The sequence below is a fragment of the Lonchura striata genome, chromosome 1 (assembly GCF_046129695.1).
Source record: "Lonchura striata isolate bLonStr1 chromosome 1, bLonStr1.mat, whole genome shotgun sequence".
Classification (NCBI taxonomy): Eukaryota; Metazoa; Chordata; class Aves; order Passeriformes; family Estrildidae; genus Lonchura; species Lonchura striata.
The window spans coordinates 93,842,650-93,855,136 of NC_134603.1; the positions used below are offsets into that span (position 1 = coordinate 93,842,650).

The following is a 12,487-nucleotide window of genomic DNA, read 5'->3' on the forward strand; positions in this document are numbered from 1 at the left end:
AAATCTTTCCTTCATCCTCAGAATGATTTTTAAAAGGCACCCTTCCCTTGCATTTCTGTGTGATACCTGATAAATAATAGATCAGTTGCATGGTGTTCATTTTAATATTAATGTTATCAGACAGTATTTGAGAGAACTGGGGCAGAAACTCAAATTCTGGAAGAATTTGGTATGGCAGCAGTCACCATCCAGAAGTATATTTTTCAGCTCAGGTCCACCTCTATAATAAACAGACCTTATGGGATATGCAGGACCATGAATTTCCCTTCAATTTACCCAGAGACAAGGATGCTGGCTGCAATTTTAAAAAAATAATTATTTAAAATTAACTGGTAGGTTAAAATAAAATATCCATCAAACACAAAAGCAATGGGAAGATACTGTGATCTGCTTTAGTAATCCTGACTTTTTTTTGTTCTGAAATTAAAGAAAACCTTGTTTCCTCAGCCTAAATGTTGACATTTCCCAATATGGAGATAAGCAACCTTTGAGCTACATAATGCTTTGATTCAGCTTAAGAAAATTCTTACTAGCTATAGGGCTTTATTTATCCCTACAAAAAATATGTTCTGGATCCATAAAATATAAAAACTACAATTAATTATTTAGTGCTATATCCATCACTCTTCCATGTAGCACTATGAAGCATATAAGGACTTTTTCCTCCCATCTCCTATCCTGGCAGATTTATAGAATGTATGCTTAGCTGAATCTAGTCTAAGAATTAGGGGCCAGGCCACCTTGTTAACCCACTCTACAGTTCTGAGAAAGGCTTTGTGGTGAGTGCAAGAATGTGCAGGCATCACACACATGCAATTCCCAACACACAGAGGACAGCGATGTCCTTCATCGCCCCAAGAAAAGTGTGATGTGGATGCTTTGGTACTGTGGTCATTTTCTGTAGCTACAAATATTGTTGTAAGCCATGAGCAAACTGAGCCATCTCTACCTTTCCATGCAGATCTCTAGTCAAAAATTCAAGAGAATCTGAGAGAGCTTGGGATGTGCTACAGATGTGCTGTTTCTCCACACTGCTCAGACACTGCAGAAAACAAATATGCCATACTTGCACAGTAACATTAATTTAAAAGTTGATTTAGGAGAAGAGAGACAAAAGGATACATCTGCTGTACTGAAGAAAAACTACTTTCAGGTACAGACCTGATACCCAGCCAGAACACATTTCTGTCCCTCACCCGTATTCCTTTACAGGGATTCTCAGCCTGAAGTGGTGTCATCCATCACCGGTGGCCTTGACAGGACTGCTCCACCTTGACTTCCTAGACTGCATTGTCATTGTGGGAGAATGAATGATAGAGACCAAGACAAGAGGGAAGGGTATGGAATCCCAGCCTCAGACGGACAGCAGAACAGAGCCATCCCAGGCAGCAGCACACAGTCAGAGCACTAGGCAGAGAAAACAATTTCAGTGAGTAGAGAGGGACAATACTCACCACCTAACAAATGTGATTACAAAAGCTTTCCCTCTCCAACAAACTCACGTCCATTGCAATGCTTCACAAACTCTAATATGCTCACCATTGCAAACTAGGAAAAACAGTTCTGCACAGAAGTAGCCTCCACCTCTGTTCTACAAGGTCAGCAATTCACTAGGATTTCTCTGACCTCAGAGGCACTCATGAGCCTATTGCTATCCCTTGTGCATCCTGTGGCAGCTGACTACTTTAGCCATTTTTCACCATCCCACTGCTTGTCAATAAATCACCGTGCTAATTCCTGTGACACCTGCTGTGAAGTGCTCTGGGAATTGTGGCAAAGATTTCTGGGCTGCATTTGAGAACTGGTGGTGAATGGCTGACTTCAGGTTGACATGATGAAGAAAGGTTAAGCTCTTCAGCTGAGCAGCCTCTTAGAAATGATTCATTGTGACTCCAGCGATCTCTTTTCTATACAGCAAGTCTGCCCTCTGCATCTGCCTGAACACGTAAGGGGTTTGATGCTTGTTTTCTGTGTTGCTCACGTACTTAAGCTATCCTCTCTTATAACCTGTGAAGGGTGAATACATTTCTTATGGAATATCACCAGTGACACGTCACACTTCAGGGCTGTGTTTCCCCCCACCCTCTAATGGGAACCTGTGGTTACTTCATCCTTTTCCTTTCTTGATACCAATCCTCCCACAAGTCTGTGTGCTAGCCACCAGCCTCCCACCAAAGAATAATAGGACTCCTACTGATGCTTATTTATAGTAAATTATTTTCAGTTAGTAAAGACAATTTTCTCTGTGAAGACTCTGGAGAGCCAGGGATGGCACAGCAGAACTCTGTCTGCCCCACAATTGATTTGAATACAGTGGTTTGAAAGAAACCTCAAACTTCAATAGGAACCCATTAAGAACAGCTATTTGCATGGTGCCTGTCTGAACACTGAGGACAGCAAAGAAAGTACAATCTGTCTATCATGGTCAGCTGATTATTACTTTTTTTTTTTTCCACAATTAGATGGTCTTCAAATAAACACTGGCACCAGAGATCTGAACTAACAGTCACAAGCTGTGTAAAAAGACATAAGTCACAGAATTCACTTGATTTTTGTATAAACCAACAAATTTTGGGGTGTTTTTTGTTGTTGTTGTTTTGGTTTGGTTTTTTTTGTAGAACAGTTCAAGTGCTTGCTTTTTCTACAGGAAAGACTTCTGTGCTCCTCTTCTCATTCCTCTCATAGTTCTTTGTGACAGTTGGATTTGGATAGGGAACTTCTATCTGGGGGACTCTTAAAGCAACCCAAAGGAATTAAGCATCTGAATCCACACTAGAATTCAAAAGCTGTAGGCCAAGCAGTCAAAAATCTTTGAAAAGGGTACTTAACAAAAGTATGCAGACAGGTTCCAAGTCTACACATATATAGATAACAAATATAGCACTGCAAAGGTCTGCTTCCATATCAAACAATACTTTCATGCAATAGAAGTGCATGCTCATTTTTGCTGTCTCTGACTTCACCCTATTTTGTACTACAAAAAAGCTGCAACAAGGGTGTTTGAAATTTGGAATTTCTAAAATATCTGAAAGTCTTTTCTAAACAAATATATGTACATATTTACTCAATTTATTCTCTACAATCATTTCAATCAGGAATGTTTTTGCTGAGGAGGAAAAGGAAGCAAAGCTTTTCAGTCCTATTTCCTCAAAAAAACCCCAAAAAACAAAACAAAACAAAACAACAACAAAAAAAAAAAACAACAAAAAAAAACATTACAACAAACCCTAGGAGATGGGTGCTCTGGGCTCCATGAATGTCCTTGCCACTGTTCAGGATATCTGGGAAAGCTAAACTCCAACAGGCTCAGTCCTGGTGGGGAACAGCAGGGCATCATGACTGCTATAAAGCAGGAGTGCAATATCTGCTGAAGCCATGTATCAATCAGCATGGCAGGGTTACCTTGGAGTTACTGACATGGAGTGCAACTCCTGGCTCCTTTAAATTTCCTATAGGCAGTCAGGATGAAAACCTTATCACCTGAGAGCTTATCTCAGCTCTGCTGGGACATGAACAGAACCCTTTATGTCTTCATAAAGCATCTCTTTCTGAGCAGCCCAATGTTTACTCTAAATTAATTTGGCCAGAAAGTCCCTGACCACCTCCAAGGAGGGGCTGCTGTGAGAACAGAGCTGCTATTGCTACACGCTTGCTGTTCTAAGGAGAAAAAGGCAGTGAAGAGGAAGAGCCCAAAGAGCAGCTGGGGCCACTCTGTGGATCAATCAAACAGCACCGGCTGTTGGGTTGGTCTGGGGCACAGGGAGTGCTTGATGCCCACATTTTCCAGGAGTGAAATGCACCCAAACTCCATTACACACACATCTCCTAAGCTGAAGCTCACAAGGCAAAAGAATCATAAAACTACCATTGAATGGTTTGGGTTGGAAGGAATTTTAGTATTATCTAGCTCCCAACTACCTGCCATGGGCAGGGACACTTTCCACTAGACTAGGCTGCTCAACCTGGGCTTGAATATCTCCAGGAATGGTGTTAAGATATGGTTGTTAAAATTATTAGATGTTTTTCCCTGAATTAAGGAGCAAACAAACACCATATGCTATAGTCAATAGTAAAGATTTTTATTTAACAGTAACTGTGAGGGAGAGACAAATAAATAGGAAACAGCTGGGGGAGAGGGGGGAGAAAGAGATTAACAATCACAAAAAAAATCACTACGGTGGATGCTAATGGCATCCCATTGGTCCTCTTCTGATCTTCTAAGTGGGGATGGTCATCTCCACCAGAGGTGGGGAAGTTCACAAAACAGTGTCCAATGGCTTTATGGTCACTCAGGTTCATCAGAGAACACCCCAGTACCTCCCGTGGAGTCGGGAGTTTTACACTGGATCGTGCAATACTTTGGATCACAGGACACTTCAGAGTGTTTGACGTTTGTGACACCTTCCAAGTGGCACATCAGCAGGGATGAATACCCTCAAGCTATGTGTGGATGTCCTGATACTACTCCAGAAGGGATTTTTCACAGTTGAGCCACTTGTGTAAGAACTTTGGCAGGACAAAAAGCATTTTCCTGCTTCCAAGGATTTGCCTCTTATCAGCCTCTTCCTTTATCTTGTTCAACACCCAGCTGTAGCCTCCTGTGATGGGTATACACAGCCCCTCTGCACCTGGGGGTTGATTGTCTGAGTCATTAACCATCAACAGTCCAGTCTCTCTGAATGGGGCATCCACAACTTCTGTTCCAGTGCCTCACCATCGTCACAGCAAAGAATTTCCTTCTAATGTAAACCTATCCTCTCTCAGTTTAAAGCCATTACCCCATGTTCTGTTATTACATGCTCTCCAGCTCTCTTGCAGGCCCCCTTTAGGTATTGAAAGGTGCTCTAAGATCTCCCTGGAGTCTTCACTTCTCCAGGCTGAACAACCCCAACTCTCTCAGCCTGTCTTCATAGGAGAGGTGCTCCACCTTCTGAGCATCTTTGTGGCCCTGCTCTGGACTTGCTTCAGCAGGTCCACATCTTTCTTATGTTGGGACCCAGAGCTGGATACAGCACTCCAGATGGGATCCCACAAGGGCGGAATCCCCTCCCTCCCTGCCAGCCATGCTGCTTTGGATGCAGCCCAGGATACAATTGGCTTTCTGGGCTGCAAGTGCACGGTGCCGTGTCATGTGGAGCTTCTCGTCAACCAACAACCAAAATCTTCTCATACCAACACCCTTTCTCTGCAGGGCTGCTCTCAAGCCATTCTCTGCCCAGTCTGTATTTGTGCTTGGCATTGCTCCGACACATGCAGATGGCCTTGCCATCAGCATGACTGCAGCAGGAAGGATAGAGAAGTTTCTCATTCTCAAGGAAAACCAGGTGGCATTGATCCTGGTCAGGACAAGAGAGGGAAAAGAGAGAAGATGGACTGGGGGTACTACTGTAGTGTTTAAGCACTTTTAACCACTATGTGGTTATGCTGTACTGTGACAGCTGAACAAAGGCTCAGAAGTTAATGAGAATCCTCTGACAGATCCTTCCATGAATAGCTAATCTGTTTCAAAAATGTTATAGTCTTACATTCATGTGACCAAATGCGGGGGTGGGGGGGAAGCCCAGAGCTGGAGAACATTTTTCATTAATTGAAAACCAATCTTCTGGTAGCTACTGTCAAAAGCTGCTTCTGGGTTGTTTTTCTCTGCTGAGAAGCTGCTGCTGGGACTTTGCCAGTTCAGCAGTTAAAGGTAATCTCAAAGAATCCCTCAGCAAATTGTAATGTGCTCAAGCTGAAGAACAACAAGGTGTTTGGGGACTGACTTGATTCTTTTAATTTGCGTAATACTAGCAGCAAGCAGCACTTAAGAATTATTCTGCTTAATTCACCTATTCCAAAAGCAAGACAAAACCAAGCCAGCTTTAATGAATAAACCAGACCTAAAAGTATTTGATTTTATCCCCATGTAGACAAGGAAAAGTGCAAAATCTGGTATCTGGAAAGTGATGTTCTTACATTGCATTTTCTATATTCCAACAAGGAGCTAGGGGCATGCGTTGACACAACACAGCAGTCAATAGGATCTGACTCTTTGGTGTCAGATCTCTTCCTTTTACTGTGTGGAAAAGAAGAGACACAGGTTGTCTGAGTATTCCCAAAATCTCTAAAGATGGTGCCACAGTGCACCTACCTTCCTCCTTCACATCAGCCAATACATTTTCCCTCACTTCATTTAACAGACTGTGACAAATGTGCAGTTCTCACTCCAGAAGTGTGCAAGTAATTGACTCAAAGGCAAGAATAAATCCTTTCTTACCTATTCCCCACTTATATTTTTAACAGCATAGCCGTCAAAACACAGCAAATCAATTTTTCCCCCTTACTGTCTCCACTCTGCCTTTTCAGAATATTTTTAGTTTCTCTGATTAAAAATTTACCTCTTAAGTACACTGAGGACACAGTGCATGTCTTGATTACAATTTTGTATAACTTTTTCAGCCTACCTATGTATCTTCCTTGAAAAGAAAGATGTGGAGCCATGTCTTTCCTTACTTCCATTATCTTTCTAACAAAACAGAAATATTAGTAATTAACTTTGAAAGACCAATAGGAAAATAACCTCACAGCAAAATGCAGAAAATACATTTTCAGAATGAACATGTGAGGCCATCACATGTGATGGGATTACACAAGATACTTTACACAAGAGAAACATGGCATGCTACACTGAAAAACACACTTGCAGGTCTTGCCCAAAGCAAAGACAGACAACCTCAGCATTTCTGTATTCTGTCTTTGGTGTTGCATTGTAGGGGACAAGTTCTCACCCCTGAACTCTTATCTCTCTCTGTACTCTTCATCAGGGACAATGTGGGTCACAAATGTCTTGTGCCACTTCTATCACATATTCTACCATGTGTGATTAACCAGTACTTCCTCTATTACTTTGTCCAGATATGCTTTAATTACCATCCCCAAAATTCTACATGTGTGCAGCCACAGTACTTATCTGAATGTCACCAAAACGTAAAACTCTATGAATGAAGGAATGTAAATCCCTCTTCCTGGGATTCTCTGCATTGATCTGCTTATTCATAGCAGGCAGAGACCCTTCTACCTTTTGACTGCCATTCAGCCACCCTTTCTTTTTTCCTGAGAAATCTTTTTACTATCCAAAACTGGAGAAGTCTTGACTACTGAGAAAGAGATTACTTTCTAATTCAATTTCTGGAGGTCATTCATATTGATTAGACAGCTTAGACAAGTTGAGTAGTAGAAGGCCTAAACTTCAAGATATGGAGTATAAAACAGCCATTGCAAAAAGTAAGGGAAACACCCCTTTCTTTTCTTCTTTTAGTATCAATATAGTCCAAAACATTACTTTTTTTTTTTTTTTTTGCAAATGTTTGTTCACTAAAATGTTCCAAGGGGGAAAATGTCAGCTACAAATCCTCACTCATTGTGTATTTGCACAGCAATGTTTAAAGGTCCTTAAAGATCTCCAAGGATTTGAAAGAAATAATTCAGTCAGGTAGCAAAAACAGTGCCACTGCCGTTGGTGTCTGGTTACATGGCTCATGTGGCATCTGACAACTCCAGGCAAGTCACAGTGAACACACTTCACACATCATGCATGGAGTAATATATTCCACTATCCAAATCTATGAAAATCTGTTTTAAGCTAATGCATCAAGCAAAAATAGCTTCAATACACAGGGTGGACTGTGGAAAACATTTTGCTCACTGCAAAGAGACACTTGTTCTCTGCTTGTCTTGCAGATGGCCTGCCCCTGTTCTTGCCAAAACCACCACAGTTTTACTCAGTTTCCTTCGCACTTAGAAAAGTCACATCTTTTTCCTCACATATGCTGGGTGATTCTTTATATACCTGAGTAACAGGTGTGTTACAGCCGTGTTTTGCATTATTCATCTTGGATGAAGTTAAACCTTGACTGTGTGACACATCATACATTACTCAGTTTACCTCAATACTGTGTTTTGATTTTGCTCAGTTAAATAAAGATACATTTAGGCTGGAAAAGTTCTTAATTACCCCAACACAAAAACTTGGCATTCTCCTAAATTTGTGCTTTTCAGCAATGAGACTCCTTTCTGCTGTATCTTTAAATTACTAGCACTTCCCTAAAAGTTGTCTCGATACTATTACCTTACAAAGCAGGTAATCGAGATTGACTTGTATTCAGGCATCTCTTCCTTGCTTAAACAATTAATTGTCCCGTGCTTTTTCCTGCCCCCACATTCCTTTTCCCTGTAGAGAAATACTAATACACACCATACTGCAGTGGACTGCAGAATGGGTATCAGTCCAAAGCCCAGTAAAATCTTGAAAGGTTTCTGAACTACAGAAAAGGCAACTACATAGTACTACACAGGCCACCTCTGTTAAAGATCCTAATTTAAAGACCTCTTTTTGTGTTATAAATTAGTTTTATTTGTGTAACATTTTCTATAATCAGATCTTTATAGTCCAATAACTAAGAAAAGCAGTTTAAGAATGAAAATAAGACTACAAAATGTCCTAATTCCTCATGAAACTGGTATTTTTAAAGGATTAAAAAAATCTGAATTTTAAATTCTAGAAGTGTTTGAATACAAGCATGAACTTAATAAGCTGCTTGTAAGTAATTAACATTCAAAACATCAGCATTGCAGTTTTTCCAGTCCTAGACACTTTTCTCCCATCCTCCACAGCAGATTCACTAAAAATTCAAGATAATGATTACAAGTACCTAGATCTGTAACATACAGATCCATAGCAACGCTGAGGATCTCTTATGTTAATTTCCATGCCCAGAGGCTTTTCTGCAACACTGAATTAAAGAAGCCACTGTATCATTCCCATAACAAGATGATTATCTAGGAATTAAGACTAAGTAGAAAACTCTTTTCAAAATGTCAATCTTCCAAGGCCTTTAAAAATCAAACAAAATTACTTATGTGGCTTACATCATCAATTATCAAAAGTTACACATCCGAACACATCCTGTTCTAAAAAGAAAGGTAAAGTAACCATTATGTTTTAGTCTTCATTTATGATTCCTTGTTAATGCACTAGATAATCTCATTGGAATTACTGAATTTTAATGGGACATTTGAAAATTTTTTTTTACTGGTGTTGCAGGCAAAAAAAACAAAAGGACTACAACATCACTTATCCACAATCCAATAGTGTCACCTTGCAAATTCTTCAGATGTAAAGGTGAGAAATTTTTCCTCCTTATAGTGTCAAAACATATTTGGATGTTTGCTGAGTGAGGCTTGAACTGTTTAGAGAACAAAACTAGTAAAGGTCCTAAATCTGCCTGACAATTCTCTGTGAGCAATCAACCTTCCCATATACTTGCAGAAATCACAGAGGGAACCAGAGGTGTATTCCTTGAGGAGGAACAACTGTCATCCCTGGAATATGTTCTGCATGTGTCAAAGCATATCAAAGGAGAAAACATGCATAGTAGAAAACCAGAGTAGTGAATCCTGTCCCTACCTCACCACTCTACTAGTATGGAAGGCAATATTCCCAGCAAAGAAGAGAAGCACAACCTGTGAGTTGAGCCTGACTGATGCAGTGCTGCTGGCAGGCTGTCACAGTGTATGTGGATTTCCCCAGTAAGATGCTGAGAGTAATCACAGAATAATACTGCCACTGTTTGAGGAAGCAGGGAACAAGATTTCTCCAAACTTTCAGACTTGGAAGAGCTGCTTGCACTACACATAGGATTTTCCCCTAGGAGATGATATAACAATGAAGATAATTGCTGGTTTGGTATCACAGAGGAGAATGTAGAGAAAAAGTGGCAATGAGCACTGAAGTGTTACACATACAATAAATTTTTGGCATGAATGAATGGAGGGACCAGTTCCAGAAAGGGGTTCAACAACCCAGTTTTACCAAGAAATGTTGATTGTGCTGTATCAGAACCATCATCAGCAGGATCTGTGTGCAGAGTCTTCAATGTCTACCTACTTGTGCTAACTGATAATACAGTGCACTCCAAGTGACAATAAGAAATTACCCACGTGTGCAATAAACTTGTTTCTCAATTTCCCTGAAAGATATAATCTGTTCTTTACAATGGAAAGTACTCATTATTTTACCCTAACCTGTATTCCTCTTCTGCACACACCATCTTGACTAAAGGGTTAAGATCCTTTTGCATAATTTGCATGTGAGAAAGACTCAAGAATTAATGACTCCAAGCTTTAAGATGCCCACACAAATTTAATTTCCACTTCCTTTTCTTCATACAACACAGGCTCATACAACACTACACAAAAAGGGTAAAGAGGAAATAACCCTCAAAAAATAAACATCCCCTGAAACATCATGAAAACTAGGCCATAGAACAATCTATTCATCTGGCCTGCATCACATATCAAATTGAAAAGAACAACAGAGTTAAATACTTGGATGTAGAAAGCAGAAAAAAAATCTATAGGTGTTGGAGAACAATATGAAGTATTTTCCTGTTATTATCTGCCTTCCTACAGCACTTGAAAAAGTCTCAAGACAAATTATTTTAAACCTCAGTTTTAGAAAGCTAAATACCCAGCAGCTTTTCTACTTCTTGATTTGGAAACACCAAATTGAAAACAGTACATATGTAATAGCTGATGCTTGCCTGGTTTTGAGGCAACTTTTATATACCAGTTGGACAAATACCCTGTGCACTCCCTGGTCATGTCAGTACTGCTATACCCATATGGTGTTCTGAAACCTGAGCGATTGTTCAACAGCATATAAGTAAGTGTCAGAAAGAAATGAGCAAGGTCTTTTTTTTTCTTCCAGTTGAACAACAATAATAGCATTCTGCAACAAGCCGTTATTAGCACTGACATTATAGTAAAGGTCTACTTGTGTGTCAGGACTAGAAGAAGAAAGGAAGAGAACAAGGAGGCAAACTTCATTCTCTTAGCAGAGAGCAGGACTAGAATGTCAGACACACTACGGACAGGAGTACCATGCACTGCCAGATGTACTGAGGAAGGCAGTTGTTCACTGCTGCTATCAAAACCTGAGCACAAAGCATTGGGGTAGTCTGAATATCAGAAGCTCAGTACTAGTGGAAAACTGAAAAATAGGTAGTATTTCTTTTAAGTAAAAAGTTGGGGTTTTTTTGCTGAGGAACAGTTTTGGAGCTAAAGAATGAAATCTGCAAATATTGTAAGAATCAAGAACTTCTTGGTATAGTGAACTAAAATATTCACAAAGTATTTATACTATGACCACAGGAAAAAGCTGTTAAAATTTTCACTTACTTTGGATGGACAAATTCATCCAGTAGGACAACCTTTTCTATCAAGTCTCCACCAATGGTTCGAACCAAATCATAGAAATCATTCTGAGAGTACGTCTCAGAAGGCAGCCAGAAGGAGATGTCATTGATCAAAGGTGGATATCGGCTGAGTGGCTGAAAGAAATTTAAAAACATACCTTTATACATGGTTGGACTTGATAACTATACCTACAGCTGTTCTGAGCTTACCTAACACACAAAGTACACAGTTTAGAGGCTTTCTGAAATGGTCTTTGAAGGGCAAACTGACCTCATAAACAACTGAGACAGAAGATTTTATACTAGGAAACGTCTTTTAAAGATCCCCTCATAACAACTTTGGCTTATTCATTCACAAGAAAAATCTTGGTTTTGTTTGATAAAATCAGTGCTTATGACCCTGAACACACTTTTGCAACAGAGCTGCTTAGAAGGAAGAGATAATGTCAGGTGGTTTTTCACTGGGTAGAATTGCACATTTTAAAAGCATTTTCCAGACTTTTTGCAGATTCAAAACTTCTTATCACATTCAGGTATAAAATTTATATGCATTTTATAGGATTCTTATATTCCACAACATATTTATTATTTTTACTGTCAAATTTTTAACCAAGTCTTATAAATAGGCACCTTCTTATTACAATGTTTTAATAAGAAACACACTTTGGCTTAAAAAGACGGATCAGTTCACTTTCTGGTGTTTTTTGTAGACATCCAAACACCTACAACAACACAAAAGTATGGCTGTTAACATAGTTATTCATTCCACAACTACCAGAACAGGCTTTAAACACAAAGGGGAATCTTTGCTGCATACTCAGAGTGGGCAGTGTAACTTGTTATTTGTAAAAATGGGAAGAGAAAAGAGAAAGGAAACCAGATAATTAACTTTTCAGTTTTGATGAAACTTCCCAGGACTCTGTGGGTTTCAGACCTCACCTGTGGTGAGAAGTTTCGCCCTTTGAAGAATAGAAAATGGTAACATTCTCCTTTCATAACCTCTAGGTTATACAGTATCTTACTTCTGCTTTGCATTAATTCCCTGCAGTTGAAAAAAGTACTTTTGCACAAGATTGTTGGAGTCTGCAGAAGAAAACATCTATTTTATTATTTTCTTTATATGTACAAGAGATTTCATGTGTACACCCTGGTCTATACAATATAATATCTCACTCAAAATGTATTCCATGGCTGGGAATGTTTTATGATGGAGCAGTGGAAACTTAAGTGAGCACCTGCTAAAGCAATAAACC

The 12,487-nt window shown here is 39.6% G+C and overlaps 1 protein-coding gene across 4 annotated transcripts in view; it reads right to left on the reverse strand.

Annotated features, from left to right (window-relative positions):
- The window catches only part of FARS2 (phenylalanyl-tRNA synthetase 2, mitochondrial), a 229,318-nt gene that overhangs the window by 65,612 nt on the left and 151,219 nt on the right, over positions 1 to 12,487 (reverse strand). For 3 of the 4 annotated variants that reach the window (XM_021534747.2, XM_031503943.2, XM_031503941.2), the window contains one exon: positions 11,218 to 11,369. In XM_021534747.2, the coding sequence (XP_021390422.1) occupies positions 11,218 to 11,369 (152 nt within the window). Of the gene's footprint in view, positions 1 to 11,217; positions 11,370 to 12,487 lie in introns of those variants that run through there. The other variant, XM_031503942.2, reaches the window with a different exon arrangement.